At 35.6% G+C, this 25,273-nt stretch overlaps 1 protein-coding gene across 2 annotated transcripts in view; it reads left to right on the top strand.

Moving 5' to 3' along the window:
- XRN1 (5'-3' exoribonuclease 1) overlaps nt 1-25,273 on the top strand; it is a 38,766-nt gene extending 13,493 nt beyond the window's left edge. The window contains exons 12-43 of one of the 2 annotated variants that reach the window (XM_031047220.2): nt 304-409; nt 791-880; nt 1,007-1,163; nt 1,514-1,633; nt 3,198-3,367; nt 4,213-4,333; nt 4,430-4,528; nt 5,298-5,401; nt 5,909-6,040; nt 6,812-6,974; nt 7,422-7,535; nt 7,995-8,093; nt 8,254-8,369; nt 9,284-9,430; nt 9,803-9,892; nt 10,854-10,989; nt 11,715-11,771; nt 12,441-12,573; nt 13,665-13,734; nt 14,830-15,055; nt 15,683-15,775; nt 16,453-16,548; nt 16,781-16,895; nt 17,423-17,487; nt 17,877-17,987; nt 18,363-18,485; nt 18,803-18,959; nt 20,242-20,420; nt 20,663-20,776; nt 20,858-20,975; nt 21,273-21,424; nt 21,646-25,273. In XM_031047220.2, coding sequence (XP_030903080.1) covers nt 304-409; nt 791-880; nt 1,007-1,163; nt 1,514-1,633; nt 3,198-3,367; nt 4,213-4,333; nt 4,430-4,528; nt 5,298-5,401; nt 5,909-6,040; nt 6,812-6,974; nt 7,422-7,535; nt 7,995-8,093; nt 8,254-8,369; nt 9,284-9,430; nt 9,803-9,892; nt 10,854-10,989; nt 11,715-11,771; nt 12,441-12,573; nt 13,665-13,734; nt 14,830-15,055; nt 15,683-15,775; nt 16,453-16,548; nt 16,781-16,895; nt 17,423-17,487; nt 17,877-17,987; nt 18,363-18,485; nt 18,803-18,959; nt 20,242-20,420; nt 20,663-20,776; nt 20,858-20,975; nt 21,273-21,424; nt 21,646-21,936 — 4,064 coding nt within the window. In that variant the 3' untranslated portion in view covers nt 21,937-25,273. Of the gene's footprint in view, nt 1-303; nt 410-790; nt 881-1,006; nt 1,164-1,513; nt 1,634-3,197; nt 3,368-4,212; nt 4,334-4,429; nt 4,529-5,297; nt 5,402-5,908; nt 6,041-6,811; nt 6,975-7,421; nt 7,536-7,994; nt 8,094-8,253; nt 8,370-9,283; nt 9,431-9,802; nt 9,893-10,853; nt 10,990-11,714; nt 11,772-12,440; nt 12,574-13,664; nt 13,735-14,829; nt 15,056-15,682; nt 15,776-16,452; nt 16,549-16,780; nt 16,896-17,422; nt 17,488-17,876; nt 17,988-18,359; nt 18,486-18,802; nt 18,960-20,241; nt 20,421-20,662; nt 20,777-20,857; nt 20,976-21,272; nt 21,425-21,645 lie in introns of both variants that reach the window. The other variant, XM_031047219.2, reaches the window with a different exon arrangement.

The raw sequence follows: 25,273 nt of genomic DNA, 5'->3' as shown, positions 1-25,273 counted from the left end.
AATGTAAAAAATATATAACTACTACTCCATGATATAAGATATTCCTGGAAAAAGGCTAAATTTTAAAATGTATTTTAATGTGTTATTTTCTGAAACCTTATCTCTTCTACTCAGTTCTGTAATTGGGCTACAAAATGGGTTCCCAGTCTTTAAAGGATAAAGGAAGTTCCAGACTTGCTCTGCGTAAATATTTTGATTGTTTTGTGGTACTTCAGTGCAAGGAAGTCAAAACTGAAAGTCTGCAACCTTACTGTAGCAGTGAAGTGAATGTTCATTCTTTTCTTGTCGTGATTGCTTTTCCAGCTGTAGTGGAAGATGAGCCAGAAGATGATGATCTGTTTGAAACTGAATTTAGGCAATACAAAAGAACTTACTACATGACTAAAATGGGTGTAGAAGTAGTTTCTGAGTAAGTGTATTTTTTGTGGTGTTTTTTTTCCTTTTTTTTGGGGGGGGGGTTTCTTTTTCTGTTTTAAACACCCAAGTCTTTACATATGTCTAATACAAGACAAAATTTTCATCCATGGTGAAAGCACAGAACACATGGCAGTGTACTGCATCGGCGATGCTTTTAGCTAATGTAATAAGAGCTGCAAGCCAAGTTTTCTGTAACAAGTATGTGAGGACCAGAGAGAAAAATTCAATTAGTATTCTATCAATGTGGAAAACTATGGTCTTATTAGGTTCCCCGAATGCTCTGTCTTCATTCCTATGTACAGGGTGCTAAGTAATTTTTATATACTAATGAAAATAAGGAGTACTAGTGAGTATCTTTCTTTTTCCTTTCAAGTGACTTTTTGGCTGATCAAGCTGAGTGTTATGTCCAGGCAATACAATGGATTTTGCATTATTATTACCATGGAGTTCAGTCATGGAGCTGGTAAGAAAAATTGTCAAATGAGAAATTGTTTCACCTTGTATGCTTGGAACATTTAATGCAGTTCTGTTTGTTTCTGATCAGTGAACACTGCTGTGCTAAAACTGTGCTTAACTTTTTCCCCTGCAGGTATTATCCTTATCATTATGCACCTTATCTGTCAGATATTCGTAACATAGGGGAACTCAAAATGAAATTTGAACTGGGAAGACCTTTCATGCCATTTGAACAGCTTCTTGCTGTACTTCCAGCAGCTAGCAAAGATCTACTACCTAAATGCTACCAGGTAGGATTTAGAATTAAATTGCATTTATCTACTGTTTACTGTTTGTCTGTTTTATTCTGAAGTAGCTCTTTGCTGGATATTTTTGCATGTCCTCTTAATTATATTCTACCTCCAAGTTTTAGGTGTAAGGTGAAATATTTCTTACTATTCTTAAGTATATTGTAGAGTTAGTAATAAATAGAAAGTTTTGCGTTTGCTAAGAAAAATTCAGACTAAGATATTTAAATGATGAATATTAAATTCCTGTTCAGCCTGTAACTGGTTTTAATACCAGCCTTCCTCTATCTCTTCCTAGCCTTATTGCTAATTTGTCTCTGGTAGTATTTAATTTCAATATTGTATTTTCCTAGCATTTGATGATTAGTCAAGACTCTCCTATTATAGAATATTATCCACCAGACTTTAAAACTGACCTAAATGGAAAACAGCAAGAATGGGAAGCAGTAGTCTTAATCCCATTTATTGATGAGGTAAGATCTTTCAGTGCCTGCTCTCTATAAAAGCTTTGCAACAAAGAGCTAAACTTTTTAATTAATCATAGAATAGTTAGGGTTGGAAAGGACCTTAAGATCATCTAGTTCCAAACCCCCTCCCAAGGGCAGGAACACCTCACACTAAACCATGTCACCCAAGGCTTCGTCCAACCTGGCCTTGAACACTGCCAGGGATGGAGCATTGACAAGCATCCTGCGCAACCCATTCCAGTACCTCACCATCCTAACAGTAAAGAATTTCTTCCTTATATCCAATCTAAACCTCTGCTGTTTAAGTTTTAACCTGTTACCCCTTGTCCTATCACTACAGTCCCTAATGAAGAGTCCCTCACCAGCATATTCCCTACAGGCCCCCTTCAGATACTGGAAGGCTGCTATGAGGTCTCCACGCAGCCTTCTCTTCTCCAGGCTGAACAGCCACAACTTTCTCAGCCTGTCTTCATATGGGAGGTGCTCCCGTGCCCTGATCATCCTCGTGGCCCTCCTCTGGACTTTTTCCAACAGTTCCATGTCCTTTTTATGCTGAGGACACCAGAACTGCACACAATACTCCAAGTGAGGTCTCTCAAGAGCAGAGTAGAGGGGCAGGATCACCTCCTTTGACCTGCTGGTCACACTTCTTTTGATGCAGCCCAGGATACGGTTGGCTTTCTGGGCTGTAAGCGCACACTGAAGCTGGCTCATGTTCATTTTCTCATTGAGCAACACCCCCAAGTCCTTCTCCGCAAGGCTGCACTGAATTTCCTTTTTGCCCAACCTGTAGCTGTGCCTGGGATTGCTCCCACCCAGGTGTAGGACCTTGCACTTGGCATGGTTAAACTTCATCAGGATGGCATCAGCCCACCTCACAAGTGTGTCAAGGTCCCTCTGGATGGCATTCCTTCCCTCCAGCGTATCAACCGAACCACACAGCTTGGTGTCATCGGCAAACTTGCTGAGGGTGCACTCAATCCCACTGTCCATGTCACCGACAAAGTTGTTAAACAAGACCAGTCCCAACACCGATCCCTGAGAGACACCAGTTAGACATGCAATTAAATGGAAGTTTAAATTATTGCTTGATAAGACCACAGAAAAATATAAATGTTTGCTGCCTGGATAGTAAGTCATCACAAGCAAAGTTAGCTTCAAGTGGCAGAAGTCTTAAGTAAAGGCTGTGGAGTTTTTGTTGTTTGTTCATGTTTTTAGTCAGCTATTCAAATATTTAATTTCATACTTTTTTGAGGGGAAAAAAAAGTTTTATCTATAAACACCTAAAAAGAAAAATAAGAGAAAAAATAAAAGAAACACTTGGAGAGGAAATAAACCCTGGACTTTTTACAGAAAATCTCTTCACATGAACACTAGTAAATGAGTAGAAGACATTAAATACAAATCAAATGGTAAAAAGTAGAGGAATAAATTACAAGGTTTTCCTTTTGTAGATAGGATAATATTATATATGTTGTTGTAATATCTTTTATCAGATTAAATTTGTTTAGATGTTTCCATGCTAATTTTTGTTGCCAGTTTCATGTATGCTAATTTCTCTAAAATTTAGAAACGACTGCTACTGGCCATGGAATCCTGTAATAAGTGCCTAAAGGAAGAGGAGAAACGAAGAAATACTCACAGTGCTTGCTTAATGTACTGGTATGACAAAGATGTAGAGTTTCAGTACATGTCACCATGGCCTGAGAAATTCCCTGCAATAGAAAGATGTCATACAAGGTAAAATTGGCATAACTGGTTTAGAATAGACTAAAAGTATGTAGAATAGTTTTATTAGCATTTTAACCAAAGCTTGTATATGCCAGTATATACGCTGAAAAAAAGTAAAATGTTGAATTATATGTTACTTGTTGTAGATGGCACAGTAAGTGTTTAGAATTAAATTGTTTGGTAAAAAGTGTTTGTCCCTTCAAATGTACTTTGCCTAACAGATGAACCAATGCTAAGTCAGCAACACTCTAAGAGAATTACTAAACTTTGTATGATACCGAGGATGAAAGACTGAAACAACTACCTGATAAGAGCGACAGTTTATAAGCATGCTAATTCCAGAGCATTTGTAAAAAAAAATGAAAGCATTTGTGTCCAGTGCAGGGTTGAACACAACTGTGTGTTTCACCTTTCTTGCATGGAAAGTAGCCAGCTTATATGACACAGGCTGAGGTTTTATGACTAAATGGAAACCTAACTTTGATAGTAGTCAAACTTAAAGCATAACAGAGGAGGAATGCCTGTTGCAGGATTACACTCAGTGGAGAATTAACAGTTGTGAAAATGAGTGATACCATATGGAACCATTGCAGTTAAGAATTTGACAATAGGAGTGAATTAAGATGGTGAGATTGGGACATACTGTGGCTTGATGTTTTGTCTTTTTCTTAATTAGTAGTGTCTTTCCAGCAATAGCCCAATGTTTTGTAGAGATTCCAAGTGACTTAAATTAATTGGCACCCTACAGAAAAGTCAAAGCATTGGGCAGTTAATTAATGTTTGAATGAGTAATGAGAGTTTCTAGAGCCAAAGGTCAATCTGTTTGAGCAAACATTGTGCAACTTGTTTTTTAGGTATAAAACAATACCTTTGGATGCTTGGCACGTAGAAATAACCCACAATAAGATAACTAAAATCAACAAGAGTGCATTATATTTTTGTGGATTTCCTACTTTAAAGCACATTAAGCATAAGGTAAAAATTTCTCTCTTCTCATGTTTTCCATTGTATTTAATAGACAGCTATGTAAGTGTTCCAGTAATTTTTATGTGTTGTTCTGTTCTTACACAGTTCTATCTTAGAAAAAGTGGTGTACAGGTGTTTCAGCAAAGCAGCCATGGAGAGAACATGATGCTAGAAATCATAGCTAATGGGAACTCAAAAGAACAGGTAAGCAGTCAGCTCATAACAAAACAAAACCAAAAAACAACCAAACAACAAAAAAAGGCACAAAAATCCCCACAACAAAACCAAAAAAAAAAAAAGGAAATCTGGGAAAAACGTTTTAGAGATAAATAAAACCAGGAAAGAAGAGAGGAGGAAAACAATAAGATAGGATTTTACAGGAGAGAGCTAGGGAGAGTTAATATAAATACTTGGCAGAGATTATTAAATAAGCCAAAACAATACATTAAAAATAGTAGAAACTCATTTAAAAAAAACAAAATAATGTGAGACTAAAATTACAGATGCTGGTTAAATTCAGGATGTGAGTGCTGTTTCTTTATTTTAGTGAAATGGAAAAGTAAAATCTACAATAAAAAATATTCCGCTATTTTCAAATTTTCAGTTCGATCAGTGTGTCCCACAGACACAAATAGTTCTCAGTAATTTAACAAAAAAAGTACATAGTAAGTCTATACCAGAAATGTAAATCAATCCAGGTCTTACTGCTAACATATGCTACATGTGAAGGCTACAAATGGAATATGATACTTTGTCCTAACAAATGAAATATGATTTTCCATTTCTACTAAGAGATGGTGTTATATGTATAAAAATATAATTTAATGGGCTAAAATGAGCTTTTTATTCTGAAAGAAAACCTGTTCTTTAACTAGGATGGCTTTTACTGAAAAAACAGTGTGGAAATACTTGAACAGAAATCTTTTAGTATGTTAAACAATTAGTAACTTCTGGTTGGTTGGATTTTTTTCAGGTAGTAGAAAATGTTGCCAGTTCGGTACTTGGAAAACGTGTTTTCGTTAACTGGCCACACCTTGAAGAAGCCAGAGTTGTTGCTGTGTCAGATGGAGAGACTAAGTAAGAGGCATTTCATAGATTGTCATTTGTCATCTTTATTATTTTATTCAAAATAAGTTGTTAGGCTGCACAAGAATTTTGATTTTATTGCAATACTTGCTAACAGTAAGTCCAGATATATCAAAGGTTGCTTGGTGGAAGAACCTTTGTTTAACATTGTTCTGAGGTGTGGTTATCTCTGTAGAAGTCTAATCCTTCAGTATTTTGCTATTGACGTAGAAGTTTGGGAGAGATCTTTCTTAACTTTGAGAAGGAAAATGCATGTACTGAAATCCACACAGAATTAATGTAAAGAGAACATTTCTGACCTTCCTTTTCAGCATATGCGCTGGTATTTTTTTATAAAAAATATACCATGTGGTCTGTTGTGAGGAGTTGAGAAAATAGGGCTGCAAGTTTTCATGTCCTTAACGAGTGATTTCTAACTATTCTAAGTTTTGCTGACAACTGGTTATGTTTAGATTAATCTCACCTGGTTAAATTCATACTTGTCATAATATTTTCAAGGTTTTATTTGGAAGAACCGCACGGCACGCAGAAGCTTTACATGGGAAATGCAGTGCCCCCAACTAAAGTTGCATACGTTGGAGATAAGGAACAGAGCACCTGGTTCAAAGACATTCAAGGCATTTCAGAGCAGTAAGTAACTTTGCAAATCAAGTGTAACTTTGAATTTCATGGCTTAGAGATGCTTTATTTGATGTATTACAGACATAAGTAGCACAGAAGAGCTGCTGCAATTTCAAAAAGAAACAAAAAAAACCCAAAACAACACCAAAACCAAAAAGCCATCAAAACAAGCAAACAAAAAAAAAAAACCAACCAAAACCACCAAACTGACAAAACAGTTTATGCTGATATTTCAGGATATATAGAGTTAGTCTCTAGGTATTTAAAGTTAGATGCTGTTATAAAACAATTCTCAAATGAATGAGTTTCAGTGTTTACTCTCCCATTCAATTTTCTGTTCTGATTTTAGTAATCTTCAGTTGTATAAGGTATATAGAATGGAGTCATACAATATCTAGTTACAACTTCAACACCTTAGCATTGTTAAATTTGAATATAGCTCTTGCTTTTGTAGAGTGTAGGTGCACAGTAGAACACAACTGAGTTACAGAAACTTGCCATTTTATTAGCTGTCATTTGAGTTAACTGCCTTAATTACCCCAACACTTCCCACTGTAAAGGTGCAGACGTGTTTAACACACTTGGCTGTGTAATGGAGGTTGTGCAACTGCCATGTATAAGCAGTTGGTTAAGCTGTTTATTCTGGGCATTTTTATAAAATGGGAAGCAAACTATTGGAATAATTTTGTTGTTGTTTATTGTATTTCAAGCAATTGATTCTGTCTTCTTGGTTCAGTTCTATTTATTGTGATCAAACTAAATGTTCTGCTTTGTATTCAGCTATCAGAAAAGAAAAGGAATAATTATTCATGAAACATCGATAGTTGTATATGCTCAGCTACTCACTGGTAATAGATATCAGCTGAAACAAAATGGAGAAGTTTATTTGGAGAAGCAGTGGTCAAAACAAGTTCTTCCTTTTGTTTACCAAACTGTTGTCAAGGTAAATACAGACATGCACATAGCACCTTATTTTGTTGAGAGTAAGCAGAGGAAAGAGTATATGTTCCTTGAAAACAAAAGAATGGACAAAAGTAAACAAATTAATGTAATTTATTGTATTAAAAAAGCATAACATGCTTAAGCAAGTATTTCATCGTGAAATTTGGGACAAAATTTGCACAGTTCAGAGATTTTACTGAAAAAATACCTTTTGTCATATTTTTACTGATGGTATTTTGAATGAAGTACAGTTAGTGGTGTTCAACTATGCTACTAAAATAGCATAGTTGCTTGTATAACAGCATTTGTAATATAGCATTAACTTCTTTGCCTTTGAATTATTTCAGATTCAGATGTTTTAGAATAAGTGTGTATTTAGATAAACTTCTTAATTATTCTACTATAATCTGATGATACTTAATATTATCAATTCTGTCTTTTTATGTAGGATATCAAAGCCTTTGACTCTCGTTTTTCAAACATCAAAACTTTGGATGACTTATTTCCTCCTGGAAGTACAGCCTTTATGCTGGGATCTCCTTACTATGGCAGCATGGGAGAAGTTAGTTCCAATCATTTCTTTTTCCTTTTTTTTTTTCCCTAGACTTTGTTATTCACAAGCCTAAAATAATAAAAATATGTTCTGTGGCAGTAGTGGTCGCTTTCTAGCTAAAATTACAATTCAAAGATTCCCTCATGGCTTAGTCAGAGAGGAGGGAGTTCTGCTTTCCTCATCACTGTTGCTCACATAGGAGGAACAAGGTAGCACAGCTTGAATGCATGATTATTTTTAGTAATTATTTGGGATAATTTGTAATGCAGAGTTCCCATTTTGGACCAGTTTTAGTCATTGATTCCATTAATGCTGTTAGGTTACCTTTATGAGGAAGCACTGCACAGATGAAGGCAAGATGATAAATCCAATAGTATCTTTGTGATTACTGAAGCAAAATTATTGACAAAGTATCTAGAGACTGCTGGTTTTAAGTAACATTCTTAATGTGTCGTATTTCCCTCCAAGGTTCAAGATTCCCATGATGTGATCACAGAGGGTAGAATTCGTGTAATCTTCAATATTCCATGTGAACCTCAGCTTGATCCTTTAATACAGAACCAGCATGTAAGTACTTCTGGTTTTCTAGTAGAAGTTTAAATAATCAGCTAAATATATTTTGCAATTTTTGTCTTTAAGGGTTGATTCCATATAGTTCATTTGCCCTTTGTATAAAAATCATTTACCTTTGGGAATTGCCAATATTTTTTGTTTGTTTGTTTTAAAGAAATATTCTGTGAAATACAATCCTGCATATGTTTTGGCCAGCCGTCTTGGAGTAAGTGGATATCTTGTCTCCAGATTTACAGGGAGTATCTTTATTGGAAGAGGATCAAAGAAAAAGTAAGTTCTATTTGTGAATTTTGACTGTAGAAAAGCTTCTGAATTCTAATACAACTTTACCTAATTTCTGGTATGTTTAAGTGTTGTGCTTACCAAGCATGTAACAGTTTTGTGATGTGAAGCTTCCTTTAAAGTAGATTTTCTGTGAACTAAATTTATATGCAGTGTTTTTCTCTCCTATCATAAACTTCCTGATTTTTGTTTACTGGAGAGTTGTCCTGTAGGCTTTAGTATTGTGAAAGACCTAAATTGACTTTCCTGGCTAGCTATTTGCATAATTAAAGCAAGAACTTGAAATTATTTTGCCACACTGAGAGTAAAAACAGGAATTGGGAACTAATTTCATTGTACTTAACATTACTGTTGCTATAAAAGGATTATAATTGTACCTGTATTTTTTTAAGAAGTAGCTAAGACTAAAATGGCTTTTTATATATATAGACACACACACATATATTTACTCATTTACATATATATATATGTGTGTATATATATGAAAGGGAAGGAATCCCTAGTTTTATGAAGTCAGAATTGTGGTTTCCTACAACAACTCACTAAGGAAATTGTTAATGAATGAGCATCTTCTTTGATTTTTAATGTGTACATTTGTTCCCCACTGGTTGTTCAGGGGCATCCATCTACATTTTGGTAAATGCCAGGTAGATCGTGGTTGAACAGATCTCTTAAGGAAGATGGGTAAAATATTCCCTACCTTGCCTTGCTATAAGGTGTGGATGTGCATGTGGAAAGTTACCACAGCACGGCATGTGTCCTGTAACATTTACAGCTGACACAATGATAACAAGTAAACAATACAATTAATTTAATTTCAATTTTACTGTGGTTTAAGGCTGAGGATATATGTTTGTGTTTGCTAATGTATACGTGCACATTTTCATTTTTTTTACTTCCAGCCCTCATGGAGAACAAAAAGCAAATGTGGGACTAAACCTGAAGTTCAATAAGAAGAATGAAGAAGTACCTGGCTATACTAAGAAAGTTGGAAATGAATGGACGTATTCTTCTGCAGTAGAACAACTACTTGCTGAGTATTTAGAAAGGTAAATATTGGATATAGACTTCATCCAAATTATCCACCTTTGGATCAGTCTTTGGATTTTGTCCTCTGGACACACATCTTCTGAGAGCCAGTGAGTTTGCTTTTGGAGATGGCTTGATTTTTTTTTTTTTTTTTTGTTCCGGTGTTTTTCTTCCAACAGAGTCTCCCTCTGGGGTGAAGCATATTTTGGGATAGAGTAATACTGTTGGCAGCTTACCCTTGACAAATGTACAGTATGACACTAAATTAAGTAAGAAATAATCTGTCTGGCCTCCACAAATTTTGACACTCGTCACAGTTTGTTTTGATTGGGCTTTTTTGTGCTGTGTCCTGGTGTGAAACTAAATTTGTCTTCCGTTCATTCGTTTTTTAGGGTTCCTGAACTATTTAGTTATATAGCCAAGAATAGCCAGGAAGATATCTTCTATGAAGATGACATTTGGCCTGGAGAGGATGAGAATGGGTAAGCTTTCGCCTGTTTCCCCCCACCCCTAGAATAAGTAGAATAAAGATTGACAACATTATGAAGATGATGGTAATCAAATAGTGGCTGCTATGTAGCTGTAACCTTGTTATTTCTTGAGCAACATGAGTTTAGTGATGACTCTGAAAAAAATATCAAAATGTTATACATTGTAGTTGTGGAGTTCAAGTCACTATCAGACTCCTATTTCAAGTCTGGTGAGAAAACTAATTTCCAGTGGCTACTTCATGATTCTTGCTTTTAAAGTAACCCTTAATAAGCATAGTTATGAATAATCGCTAAAATCACCAAAAGATCATTTTTGGAAAATAAGCAATAATTATTTCAATTGTTTAAGATCACTTCAAATTTGAAAAATAACATGTTCAGGATTTAAAGTACTTTGTAGATTTTAAGCATGCATTCAGTCAGTTTCATGGAAGATGAGGGGCAGCCTTGATTCCAGACACAGTACAGAAACATTAAAAAGGCTTTTAGTATTAGCTCTGTTCATAGGCTTGAGATGGTAAGTCTACATGATGCAGAACTCTTGCCAGATGCTCATACCACTGTGGGATACTAATCTCAGGTTTGTGTTCCATTTTAGTAGAGGCATGCCCTGAAGTTCTTTCTCACTGTGTTCTGAGGCACATCTAGTCACAGAACCTTTAATCACAGCTGGTCATGGTTAGCTGATTAGATGGAAACATAATTTACTGAATACTTCCTTTTTCTTGGCAAAACTTCAGGTTATAATTTTGAATCTGTATTGCATGATTCAGTTAGATTTCTATTTTTTAACCCTTATTGTAAACTCATGCAGAACTCTTAAATTCTGTTACATTATGAATGTATACAAGCACTGCATCTATATCATAATACCTGATGATTAAATCAAGGAATGTGGTAAAATGCTTTGTTTATACAGTTAAAAGTTTTAATTCATGTCTTTTTTATTTAGAGCTGAGAAAGTTCAAGAAATTGTTGCCTGGTTAAAGGCACACCCTGTGTCCGCTTTGTCTCGCGCATCTTGTGACTTGCAAATTTTGGATGCAGCCATTGTTGAGAAAATTGAAGAAGAAATAGAGAAATGCAAGGTATGCAGCTTGGTATCATTGTGAGCGGGGGTGAACTGAAAAACAACTGCTTGTTACTTTGTGGATTCTTGAATTAGAATAAGACGATTGAAGATTACCTCTCATTCCAAAGAAGAATACAGAATGTAATGTAAGACCTGAATTTGTAATGTGAATTGTCCTTAAATTCAAAAGAGCTCATTATTAATCTTTTTTAATTGACTCTTTTTCAGGCAATCCAGTAGCATTAGGCCATACTCTGTTCTCTGAGCTGTGATTTTTAGAAAGGAGCATGTGTCAATATATAGATTCTGAACTACTGAAGTGCTTTTTCTATGTGCAGTGTCAGCTGGTTTTCCCTTGCAGTTTCTCTTTGGTCTGAAGAAAATTAGAAAATTGTGTTCTGAAGCCATAGATCAAAAAAGGGGACAAGAAAATTACTAAAGCAAAAGCTAAAGACAAAGCCACAGGAAACAGTGGGCTTATTTCTTTGAAATTACTTGCAGGGACATGCTAATAAAATTGGTGTGAATTCTCAGATTAGCCAAACAGTGCAAAAGCTTTGGTAAGAAATCCTATGTTTTGAAAACTGGTCTTAGTCATCCTGAAGACTTCACAAAGCTGTATACCTTTATCTAAAAGAAACAGAAGACTTCTCCATAATCTTTTCAGGTGTTTTGTTGTACCTGAAATCCGCTGTTGGTTCCTACATTAATTTGTAATAACTTTCTGTCTCTTTCCTTTAGCAGAGAAAGAGCAACAAGAAGGTGCGAGTAACTGTGAAACCCCATTTACTGTACAGAGTAAGTGACATGAAAAGTTGGTTTTTTTTTCTTGAAGTCAATATGTCCAAATGGTATTTATTTTACCTAAGCATACCAACTTTCAGAGAGGGGAATTTTATGACAGTATTGATGGAAGAAGTTTTATGATCCCTTCTAGAAAATCAGTTTGATAACATCATCTGTCTCTAAAGAGAGAATTTCTACTAAAGACTCTGTCACATATTACACTGACTTTCAGTTCTTTTTTGCCTTCTGTCCTTCATGCTTCTGCAATTATTGGCTGTACAATGAAGGCAAAATGTACTTCCTGTTAGTCTCTTCTTGCCTGTTTTGATTTTTGTTCAGTTCTTGACATAGAACCAATTGCTTATCTTGCTTGGTATTTCAGAGATAGCCATTTTACTGACATAGGCAGGTTGCACCTGGTGGCTTTATTGTATCTGAATTGATCCCGTTGGTATGCCTTGGGTCATGTATGGCACTGCTGTTTCTCAGGCAGCAGCAGTGACAGTGGCAAGAAAAAAAAACGCTTTGTGTCTAGGGAGGAAAAATTTCTGTTCTTAAACTTGCACCACATACACATGAAGGTTCACTTTATAGTGTGTTTCAGATCTTGTTGTAAATGCATTTTGATTGTAATCCCTAGTTTTTTTGCAAACGCTAACACAGTCTTTTGGTCATTGTCAGCCATTAGAACAACAGAATGGGGTTGTTCCAGATCGCGATGCAGAGTATAAGCTGTTTGACCGTGTTGTCAATGTAAGAGAGAACTTTTCTGTTCCAGTTGGTCTTCGAGGTACCATTATAGGAATTCAAGGAGGTAAGATTTTGCTCATAATTATGGCATTATAGCTATATAACAACACAGCTAGTGATGTGAAAGCAGGCTTCAGAAAAGTGGTTTGTCTAATGGTTATGAATGCACAGAAGTTTCTCATCTATGAAGCATCTGCAACTTGAAGCCACTAATGGGATATTTACTGCTTTGAATTAAACCTACAGGTATTCTATTTTAATTTAATGTGTTATAATGCTGTACTTTGAAAGAAATTATCCTTTCTTTCTTCTTAATATGAAGAAGGCAGAGATCTGTGAGAAAGAAGACAGTCTGCAAAAAAGGAACAAAATCAAGTTATGGGAAGATACAAAGTTAGGAAAAGTATAGATAATAAATGTTAGCCTTAATACTTACATTAAGCATAAAATTTTATCAAGTATGATTTGTCTCCAGTTGTTTTATTTGGAATTTGGTTTTTATTCTGTGATATTTTATTTCTGTTAAATAGCATGGATTTATACCTCCTTTGACAATATATCCATAAATGTATTTCAGGTAAACAAAAGGATTTGCAGAATCACAGTGGCATTGTAGTTTGATAACTAATAACATAGATTGTTTTCATGCCTGGCATTTAAGTAGTTGCTTTCTCATTCAGTTGTCATTCAACAGAATCTTAACTAGACTAGACTTGAGTGCAGCTTTTTAAAAGGAGTATTTTTTCTGTAATGATCATATACTAATATAATTTTGAAGGAGTGTTACTCTACCATTATGCAACAAGGTAATGTTAGAGCTGTCAGTTTCCAACTGTCTGAACATAAAGATGGCTTGCATCTCTGTTCTGGCAGTTTGACAGCCATGACATACTGCACTAAATTGCAGTTCTATTAATGCAGGTTGATAAGTTGTTATGCATGGTACATAATCTAAAAGGGCAGATATATGACTTTGAGAAACATTGCTGAATTATTGTTAATTAACTCATTTAAGGAATAACGTTGGGCTTGTAGCTGATTATTTAGGTTCTGATATTTTTATTATTTACTATGTAGCTAATATGGATATTTACATCACTTAGATTAAAACAGCTGCTGTTAGGTATATAAGATGACTTTTTTTGTTTTCTGTAGCCAGTAGAGAAACAGATGTGCTCTTTGAAGTTCTATTTGATGAAGAATTCCTTGGAGGCCTAACTATAAGGTGTGTGCAGGGGGTTTCATAGTCATTTCATGCTGTTGGTATAGATGGCATGAAATTGTTGCTGTTGGATTCTGTGACTATTTTTAATACCTCTTCTAAAAACTTTCTGAACAGCATTGGTCAGTTTTTAATTTCTTTTATGTTTCTTATTTTTTTTGCCTCTCTGAGTACAGATAATTTTTATTAAGTATATATTTTGGAAGTGCTCTTTAGGCTTTTTTGCATGTTTAGAAGCTTGTGATTTGTAGAAAGCAAATATCAACCAGCAGAATAAAGCACTAAATCCAAATGTCTCTCTAAATGAATATGTAGAAAACAAGTTGCAATCAGTATGTCTTCAACATGTAGGTTGAAAAGTAGTAATCATCTGTTCCTCTGAAGGAGGGACTCTGAACTATCAATAAGTGATACTTAGGCACTAAATTCTGACCACCATTAAAAACCTGAACTGTTCCTTCAGGAGGTGGAGGCATGGTTAATGCTTTTGTTTCAAGAAGTTTGATAACTCTTCTATATTTTAAGTGATCAGGTCAACTTCTAAGTGCAAACATTTACCCAGCAGGCTTTATTTTACTGTTGTTCTTAGATAAATTGATTTTTTTAGTGACAGAAATTATAGGAGACTCTTACCTGTTCCTCTGTTCAGCAACCATAACACAACCCTTTCGCTTGTAAGGGCATATCCTGTAACACACAAAATCTTCAGTATTCAAAATCATAAAGGAAGATATAAAACTGGTTAAATGCTGCATAAGTTCCATTTATAATTCTGCTACTGGCTTCAGTTTTTACCTTGGAAAAAAGAATAACTGTTTCCTGGTTCATCATTTTTTACATAAATACTATAGAACTGTGGTATAACAACTCACTCGTCTAAAATTTCTTTGAGCTCAGCACTGAAGGTTACAATATAAACTCAGAGTAGTAGTAATGACTTGTTTTCTGGTTTTGACAGGCAGAGGCCAAAGGAGAGAACAGTGGGATTATCACTGGATAATTCAATACTGGATAGTTTTCAACCTGTTAATGTTAAAATATATTGAAATGTCTGTAATTGAACTATATGAAACAGCTGTGCCATTTGCTTGTCTTAAGGTGCTCACCTGCCAGAGGATATCGTCTGCCATCAAGTGCCTTAATTAACCTGTCTCATGGTAGTCGGTCAGAAATGGGAAATCAAAAACTGACGGCCATAGTTAAACCTCAGCCAGCTGTGAATAACTACAATTCATATGCATCTGATCTATCATCTGTATGCTCACAAAAAGTGCACCTAGGAGGCCTCAACCATTCTCCTCGCTCCCTTTTTGTTCCTACTCAAGTAAGACTTTTCCTTCATTTATAGAGAAATGTTTTTTTTCCTAGAAGTGTGAACTATGACCATAGTTATCATCTTCACTGGTACAAACAAAATTTAGTTTTTACATTGGTATGTTAAAAGTAGGATAATCTTTACGAAATGAGTTAAATAATGAAGAGAACCAAGATGTCCTTATTGACAATTGTAGCTCCAGCTGCCTTTCTAAGGGACAAATATTTGGGGTCAACAAATACTTTGCTGGGCAGAGATGTAACTGTTCCCTTAAATCTCTGTTCCAAGTGATTCTTCTGTAGGCCAAGTTCATCCATGCTCAGGCAGAAAAGACATAATACCCTTGTCGGTTTCGCTTCTTGGTTATGATTTATTTTGTTTGAAAATACAGTAAAGGGGGGAAAAATACAGGTGAATTGGGGTCCTCACTAGTTTAATTAAGCTTTACTTTTTAATAAGTGATTTCTTTAAAGAAAATCAGCTGAATGGGTAGCTTCGTGTTGCTTATAGTTGTGTTTGAGAAGCACTGTCTCATGTTTTTTAAGTCTGTACAAGAAAAACTGCTTTCCAAAAGAAAATTTAAGGCAATGATACACTCCAAATTTTTTTTGGTGTTTTTTTTCTCGCATCATTTAGCAGATGAGTGGAAGACAGCATTACAATCTCAGGGCTGAAAATCAGGGCACCTCTAACTCACCCCAGAAAGGATGTGGCAATCAGAAAAACAAAGTGAGTGTTCTGATTCATTTAGTAGTGGATCTGAATGTCTCAATATTTTGGCCCCCTGTTTAAAGTGGCCCCCTTTTCTCATGACTAATAGATAGCTTTGTCTTAGTACATCAGATGTGTTAATCCTGATACAGATTGGAGCAGAATTTGTCCCAGTTCTTGAATGAGTATAATATCCACTGTTGTACTTGTTTAGAGTCTAGATTTTCAAGTGTTTTTTTTATACATAGCTGGGCTTCAGTTCTGTGGTAACATACCTATAATGTCATTAAGCAGTTGAGACTGACTGATAAGGCCTTACAAAATAGGATACTAATAATAAAATTTATGAATGGAACCAAACATGCTTTTAAAACCATTTTGAATTATTGTCTGAGTTTAATTATGCTCAGTGATAGTAACTTCAGTTAATAACAAAACAAAAGCAATCTCAAACTAAGATCACTTCTGTTTAGTTGTGGTTCTTAGGAAAAGATGTTACATATATACAACCTACCACAATAGCCTATTTCATAAATTATATATGTGCAATTTCTGCTATCAGTGTGAAAATTCCTGCTCTCTGAGCACTGTTATTCTTGGACAATTTTCAGAATGTCTTTATATATGATTAGCTATTCAGAAGTTGGGTTTAAAGCTGCTGAGCTTGTTGGGGGTGTTGTTTCTTGTTTTGTCAGGCACAGAGTATGCAAGATGATGAATTCTGCAGCATATGGCAGTCACTGCAGAATTCTGGGAAGTCTCACCACATTCATCAAAACATGCACGAGAAGGTTAGTATATAAACTTTAAACAGATCCATGGAGTCAGAATGTGAAGGTACTTAATTTTATATGTCAGTTAATTACATCAGAAAGCTTTCTACTTATTGATACAATAAATCCTCTGATTGAAAGTATTGTTACACAGGGTGTGCATAGCTGTGGAAGGAGGTAATCATATGGGACACTATGTAAATAATACATAAATAGTTTTATGGTTAAGCTTTGATGTTTGAAATCCTAGGGTGCAGTCCTACCTCAGGAAATGAAGATGGGCACTGGCAATCAGTTCTACAAGCCAGGATTCAATGACAGCAGCTTTAAAGGTCAGCAGCGAAAGCAAGAGCCATATAAAAAATGTAAGTACTATAATTAGACACTTTGTTTAGGAAAACTACTTGCTTTAGCTAATCTTCTTTGAAATCCTTTGAGTTTTTGTGGTTATCAACAGAAAATAGTTTACTATAGTTACATAAACACTATGTTGCACTTGTTGTTGTCAAATAATGCCCTGGTGTGCATAGTTGAACCTTTTAATCAAGCTGTAGAGCATTATTATGACTTTCCACCCATCCAATTACAAAAAAAACAAAACACACACACCAAAAAAAAACAAACAAAAAAGACAAAACCAAACCACCTACAACTTGTCTTTGAGAATTTGCTTGTGATCATGTTTGTAGAATATAAAGTTAGATGTATTATTGCATTCATTTTATCCTACAAGAAAAACATGCAGCAAATTACCTGTAAAGTATGAATTAAACATTTGATACAACTATTCAAATCAGTGCAACTTGGTGTACTTGTACAGTGTTATTTATTTTCTTGAGTCTTGATTATTATAGTTTTTAAGAGCATTTCAAAAGAATACATTCTTTTGTAGTTAAAGAAGATTCCAAAGTTACAAGAGGTGAAAGTCAGCCACATAGTAAAATATCAAACAAACAGGTAATTTCTTCTGTACTGAGTAAATGTATTCTTTTCTTTTCATTTTACTCTAATCTGGTTCATCATTTTACAGTTTTCTCTGTAACTGGCATCTTGATTCTTCTACTAGGTAAACTTTATTTTGGAGATTTTTTTTCTCTAGAGATTTTACAGACAGAAAGTGAGAGAAAGTGCATAAGATGTATAATGATGATAAAAATTATTTTCCTATTCCTGTTAGACTCTAGATGCTGTAATGGCAATATGCAAATGCTGGGGTTTTAGCAAGCTGAAATCCTCTAAGAATATTAGCTTGTGAAAGTTATTTGTAGATGCATTTCTAATGTGATTGTGTTACAATGAGTAATGGAGTATTAGTATTCAATAATAAATGCTGCAGTTTATTTCAGAATTTTGCAGGTGTGAATAAGTACAATGTCAAACTTTTGAAGAGGAATGAAAGTCCCAACATGCCTGTAATTCAGAAAGCTGCGGCTGATGGTCCCTGTACAGGTGGAAAGGTAGTATTTAGACATTTGGTTTTTTTTTTTTGTGCTCTTTGAATAACTTCAGTTTCCAATTCATTTTGTTCCAGTTATTCTTGGTTACTTCTGTGCAAATTCATGTTTATAGCAGATACACGACAAACCTGTGTGCAACCTTGGTCATTTTTTAAATCAATCCTGTATTAGTCAACACTTGCATCTTTTGTATGCAAAACTTGATGTAGTCTTTGGATATCTGTTGATACTCTGAGCAGACGTGACAAGCCTAAAAGGAAAAAAAAAGAAGTCCTGAATAAGCATAAAATTAATTTCGAACGTATACCCTTCCTCTTGCATCTGCTTGTAATATAGTAAGTTGATGTATCTTTTTTCTATATTTGTTTTAAGAAGGACAATGAACTTGAAAGCCTTCTAGCTTCTTTGAAAATTTCCAAGGAAAATGAAGTGCAGACTTACTCCAAGGAAGCAAGAGCTACAAATGAAGAACATCTGTCACCACAATCATTTGCTATGGTCTGTATACTGCAGGATCATTACCTTGCAATTTAGCATCTGCTATATTAGCATCAATGCTTCTATTTAAAGAAACTCTGTGAAACCTTATATTGCCTTTTAAACATATTGATGAGCTTTTAATTATCTATTCTAAAAATAAGTAAACACATTTGTTCATACTAAGATGCTCTTATCTGTGCTCTGATAAAATGCTTCCTCTGATTGGAAAACAAAAACTCAGATTGTGTTACCGATTATGATATTCAGAGTTAAGTGAAAAGGTAGTGTTACCTGAATGCCAGCATGTCCCTGAATGGTTTATTTTATTTTTAAAGAAAGGAACACAGATGCTCAAAGAGATTTTGAAGATAGATGGCTCTGACCAGGAAACAAAGAATGAAGTAAAAGCCCAAGTTAATGATGTTCCTGCTACCCCTAGCAGACAGGATTGCCATGGAGCTGCCTTGCAGTACAGACAAAGTAAAAAAATGGGTATGTTTGGACATCAGCTCATTGTTCAGAGTTTCACCTTGTAGTGGTATTTTAGAAGGTAGCTAACAGTATAGTACTGATTTTCAAAATATAGTAAATGTCCATCTTTTTCAGTGACTAGTGGAGTCCCTCAGGGGTCGGTGCTGGGACCAGTGCTGTTTAATATTTTCATCAACGACCTGGATGAGGGAACTGAATGTACCCTCAGCAAGTTCGCTGATGACACTAAACTGGGAGGAGTGGCTGACACACCAGAAGGCTGTGTTGCCATGCAGCGAGACCTGGACAGGCTGGATAGTTGGGCAGGGAGAAACTTGATGAAATTCAACAAGGGCAAGTGTAGAGTCTTGCATCTGGGGAAGAACAACCCATATACCAGTACAGGTTGGGGGTTGACCTGCTGGAAAGGAGTGAAGGGGAAAGGGACCTGGGGGTCGTGGTGGATAGGAGGATGACCATGAGCCAGCAATGTGCCCTTGTGACCAAGAAGGCAAATGGCATCCTAGGATGCATTAGAAAGGGTGTGGTTAGTAGGGCAAGAGAGGTTCTCCTCCCCCTCTACTCTGCCTTGGTGAGGCCACATCTGGAATATTGCATCCAGTTCTGGGCCCCTCAGTTCAAGAAGGACAGGGAATAGCTTGAAAGAGTCCAGCGCAGAGCCACAAAGATGATGAAGGGAGTGGAACACCTCCCTTATGAGGAGAGGCTGAGGGAGCTGGGTCTCTTTAGCTTGGAGAAGAGGAGACTGAGGGGTGACCTCATCAGTGTTTACATATATGTAAAGGGTGGGTGTCAGGATGATGGAGCTAGGCTTTTTTCAGTGATATCCAGTGATAGGACAAGGGGCAATGGGTGTAAACTGGAGCATAGGAGGTTCCATGTTAACATCAGGAAGAACTTCTTTACTGTAAGAGTGACAGAGCACTGGAACAGGTTGCCCAGGGAGGTTGTGGAGTCTCCTACGTTGGAGATATTCAAGGCCCACCTGGACAAGTTCCTGTGTGGTGTACTCTAGGTTACCCTGCTCTTTCAGGGGGGTTGGACCAGATGATCTTTTGAGGTCCTTTCCAACCCTCGGGATTCTATGATTCAGTTCTGCTTCTTTACTCATATCTAAAAATCTCTTTATATATAGTGTCCTGGGTTTTGTTCATCAGATATGAAAATACCAGGAAAAATGAAATACGCTTTTTTACTTTCTGCTAATAGCAAGTTGGTGTCCTTTCAGTGCAGGCAATATTTGTGCTACAGCTTTTTCCTTTTTTTTTTTTTCTTTTGTCAGCTGCTTATATGAACAAGTCTCATAGCACTGGAGGACCTCAGAACACACCAGCACTGGAAACTGGAGGTCATCCTTTTGCTTGTCCACAGCCAGCACTGTCTACTGTTGCTGAACTTTGCCGTATTTGTTCTCTTGTTGGAATGTCGCAACCAGATTTCTCTTTCCTAAAAACACCACAGGTAAAAAGATTTTTCTGGAAAAGTTCAAAGTTCTCAACTTTGTTTCAGCTATCCTAACTAGATGATCTATAAGGTCCCTTCCAACCCTAATACAGATTCTGTATTAAACTTTTGGATTGAAAATCCATCTAAAAATAAATCTTGGCTCCTTTTGTTCCCTTTTTCCAAAGCAAACAAACAAAGCCTCTGTTTCTCAGTTTGTCAGTACAGATTCCCTCAAAAATCTTATCTCATTTTTCTAGACAATGACAGTTTGTCACATAAAATTATCAAATGGTTTGTTGATTCATGGACCACAGTGTCATTCTGAAGCTGAAGCAAAGGAGAAAGCTGCATTTTTTGCTTTACAGCATTTGGTGAGTATGCAAAGGATCTTTTAACATCTGTATCTCTGTTGCATTTTATCTGTTTGTGATCCTTCGGTTCCTCCTTCATAGAGCACTATAGGAGTAAACTTCCCTTCGCCTCCAGCTCCACCAATGTTTCCAAATTATCAACCACTGGGCGTTCCTGTGTCACCTGGATCTATTCCTCCAGTATTTGCACAACCCACTGGTGAGTATACTAATACAGTTCACTCTGATAAGGATGTGAAGATGCTAAGTTACATGTGCTCTGAAATGCAGATGCAACTTAGTGCTCTTAAGTGTGCTGTCATCTAGGTGTAGTCCTGTCAAAGCAGATATGTTTGGTATTTTTTGATAATAAATACCTATTTTCAAGTAAACGTGAATAATATGTGGCTTTATTGAAACAACACGCAGGCAAATGTAGTTGGTGTACTTTTGGGGTCTTTGGGAGTTAGTATCCTCTTTTTGAGGAGAGGAGCTAAAAAGTTACTTGTTTTCACAGCTAATATAATGCCTTCATCGTCTCACATGTTTGGTCCAGTGTCCTGGGGAACTCCAGTGCCTAAACATTATTATCCTGGCTCTTATCCGGGAAATGTGTCTCTTGCAGGAACTATACCTGTTGGTTCTCACAACCAGTTTATACCTCTGCAGGTAAGATTGTTTGTGGGTTTGTCTTACTATTCCGTTTCTGTAAAAAAAAAAAAAAAAAAAAAAAAAAGTGTCCACATGATGATTGAAACAATACCTGAGCTGTAAAGCATTATTTAGGATTAGAAAGTTATTTCTAAAATTGTATGTGTGTTTTCTAAATGTGGAATATTTGCAGGTGTTTGAGAATGTGTTCTGTTAAATAATATTTATTTAATTTAAAGGTAACTAAAAAAAGGGCTGCCAGCAAGAAAAGCTTTGAGCACAAGGAATTTCAGAGTTTCCCTCAAGCTGCACCACTAAAGAATGAACAGCCAGTGTCTTCTGACCACACTCAGCAAGACAGTTCTTCAGCTCCTTTAAAATCTCCTCAAGCTGCTCAATCAGCTGTTTCATTTCAAGACAATGTGGCTACTCCAAGAGTTCCTCATAACAAATCAACACCAAACACTTCCAGCAAGCGAAAGTCAAGAAAGCTGGCTGTCAATTTTGGGGCACAAAAATCTTCAGAATAATTATGGTAGCAAGGTGTATCCTATCTTCAGCTCTTCCCCCACTGTTTTGTTCTGTCATTTAAAAAAATCAGAAAGCTCTATTAAAAAGACCAGCCACTTTAAGTGTAATATAGAAAAAAAAATGCGTTTTTATTTGCTGTGATTTTCAGGTTGTTATGAAAACCATAAAAAATGATATCGATCCTTGATTGCTTTTACTTAAATTAGCAAAAGCTAGGAAATGCTGAGTTAAGGTTACCATGTCATCAATTGTGCCTAGGTTTCTAAACAGTGGCTTACAGGCTATACCAGGTAAGCAGCAATAACAATGGCAACCTCAATTCAGAATTGCCGTGCTTTTCGGAAGGGATATGGAACAGTAATAAGTTGGGCATCTAACATTGCTTTAGTATGACACTTATATTCTAGCTTACTTTTAAATAGTGTAATAGGACAGAAAGGAAAAATTATTTAAATGCAGCTTTTGTATTGGCTCTCCAGGTTCGTCTGAGTTGAATCAGGGAGACTAAAACCTAACTACAGTAGAGCTGCCAAATTTGCTTTAACTGTGAACTATAGGTTTTATATCAGGGCAAAAACTTTCCAACTTTCAAAATGTAGGTATTATTGTCTCTCTAGTAGTAGAGTGGCAAAAAGTGGTTGCTGATGCAGAATCTGTTTCAGGAGATGAATTCATAGGATTAATTAAAAAAATATAAATTTGCAAAATAGAGACCCCTTTGGTAACATACATTTAATTTTTTTGTAAATCACCAGCATTATCGATGTAATTGTTTTCTGATTATAAAATAGCATAGATATTTACTAGAGATCTACAGAGCCTCCTAAAATGTTAGTGATATCTTGATTTGGTATTTTTTTTTCTAAAGTAGAAAAATGGACAGACTTTAATGATGTCCGTGTGTGCATATAGCTGTCAAAGTTATGATTACTTAGAGTCCATTTCTCTCTGTAAGAGCCTGTACCCTGAAAACTTGTCTGTGGTGGGTTCTTTGTCTTTTTTCGTTGTTAGTGACTTTTAATATTTTTCAGTTTTGTGCTAGAAGTTCTCTGTGGCAAAATTAAATTATCATTATTATGTTTCATAAGAATATTCAGGCAAAAGGTTGACCTGTGTTTTTGGAGGGAAGTTTTACTGTAAAAGTAGCTCCATCATTCTTGGTTTACATAGGAAAAAATGAAGGCTTGAAGGTGCCTGTACCATTTTTAACCCACAAGTACCCTTCTTACTGTCATTACAAAGAAATCTTCAGTCTAATTAGTGATTCATTTTGTTTCCTTCAGACAGGTTTCATGTTGGATCTACAAGTCTGCAGATTTTCTTTCAGTTCCCCTACCTTGTGCTTTGCCTCTGTTTCTTGGTGTAGTACCAAGTTTCACATTGTTATTGTGATATAGGATTTTTTTAATATTGGTTTCTCTAAAACAGTTGTTGCCTCAGCAGTGTTTGTAGAACAGCAGCGAGCTGCAGGATCACAGAGGTAAAAACAAGGTTAAGAAATTTCATTTCATTTTACTTGGTATCACAAACCTTGTAGAATAGTCTGTATGCAGTCTTAAAATATATTTTGTTCTCTCTATATCCATCTAGTCTCAAGAGGGTTTGAAAGCATATTTTGTGAAGAGAAAGTTGTATGCTTCAGTGGTTTATTTTCATTAGCAACACAAGAATGCCATGATGCAGACATGCCAATATTTTGGAATTGTTTATGTGAAGGTACGAAACGCAGATGCTGTTCCCCCATATCTAAAGTAAGATATCTGACTGTCAGAGAAAAGATCTGTTTAGAAGTCTATATGATGGAGAGGACACTACGTTAAGTTCTAGCATTGCAAAACTGTGACATACTTGGGTAGTCAATTTATGCAGATCTTTTAGAAACAAAGTTATGAAGGACACTGTAGTCATCACCAGTAAACACAGCAAATTTTATTACTAATTACATCTGACTAAAACTTCCTCTTCAAGTAGAATTGCTACATTTACTATATATAGCTGACAAAACACTTTATTCTGTAGCTGCTGCATCTTGTATTAGTCCCTGGTTTTTAGTTTATATATTCTATGAAGCTGATTGCCTGGTGCCCAGTTAATTACAGTTTTACATGTCTGCTAGATGTGACATCTGCATTGATCTATGCCATGTCCCCTATGATTTCAGTTTTATATTTTAACAAGGTGACTATGTTTAATTCATACAGATATAAATTTAAGCATTTGTTTTTCTCATAGATATAAAATATTTTGTAAGCACTGGAGTTTTTCATTAGATCTTATACAGAGCAGTATTTTACTAAAAATCCAAAAGGGAAGACTTTTATGTGCGCATTTTTGTAGTTTCTGATTTTTTTAAAATAACTTTTCATTGTTTATCTGCCAAGTGAAATGTTTTAAATTTGCATATGAATGGATACAGAATGTATTTTTTGTGCTGTTTAGTGTTAAGTGTGCATTTGCAGATTTTTAGCATGTAGTTGCACAAAGGACTGTGCAAAAATATTTTCAAATATGAATATATGATACACTGAAGGAAAAACATTCATGAAAGTTAAATGTTATATAAAAATATAATGCAATAGTATAATTTTATAAATTGTGTCTGTGTCTGCTTGGATTAAATATTGAAACAAGAAACATCATTTATTTTCACTGCTTTATTTCCAAATACTGTATGGGACCTTCTATAAGCTCCAAACCAAAACTTTTAAGATAGAAATTAAATATCATGAAGTCCAGTTTCAGTGATTCTCAGAAGCAACAGCTGCCCACCTCTGAGCTGTTTCTTGGTGGCTTTCAACTACCATTCAGTTAAAGAGGCAAAGTTTGTTGAAAAGGCTGTTGGTTACTTTGCAGTTAAAAGCATTTAACTAGATACTGATCTTTCAAAAGTTCTTCCTCTCTGTTACCCATTGAATTTATTAAATTGTTATAGAAAGGGCAGGAAGGTTAATTTCCAGCAAGTTTGGTCCTAGTTGTTCTTTGCACGTAAATGCAAAACCAGCTCATGACTTATAAGTAGGAGGAGCCACGGGTACCTGGAAATATTTGTACATCTTTTTCTGTACCTGAAGCAAAATGCTGTGCTGTTTTTGTTAGAGTAGGGTAAGAATAGTCACTTCATTTGTAAAAAGGCTTCTGAATGAAGCATAATGGCAAATTTCACTAAAACCAGCGTAATGTGTTTGAACTTGAGACAAATGGCAAGTTAGATTTCATAATTAATTTCCTTATCCCCAAGAATAGCAGATTTTTTAAAATCCAGTATTGCCAAATTAATGTTGATAGATTTTACCCTTATGTAAGGCAGGGTAAATAAATTCGCCTTTGTAATGTGTA

This window comes from Melopsittacus undulatus, chromosome 6 (assembly GCF_012275295.1).
Source record: "Melopsittacus undulatus isolate bMelUnd1 chromosome 6, bMelUnd1.mat.Z, whole genome shotgun sequence".
Lineage (NCBI taxonomy): Eukaryota > Metazoa > Chordata > Aves > Psittaciformes > Psittaculidae > Melopsittacus > Melopsittacus undulatus.
This window is presented reverse-complemented; position numbering and strand designations above follow the sequence as displayed.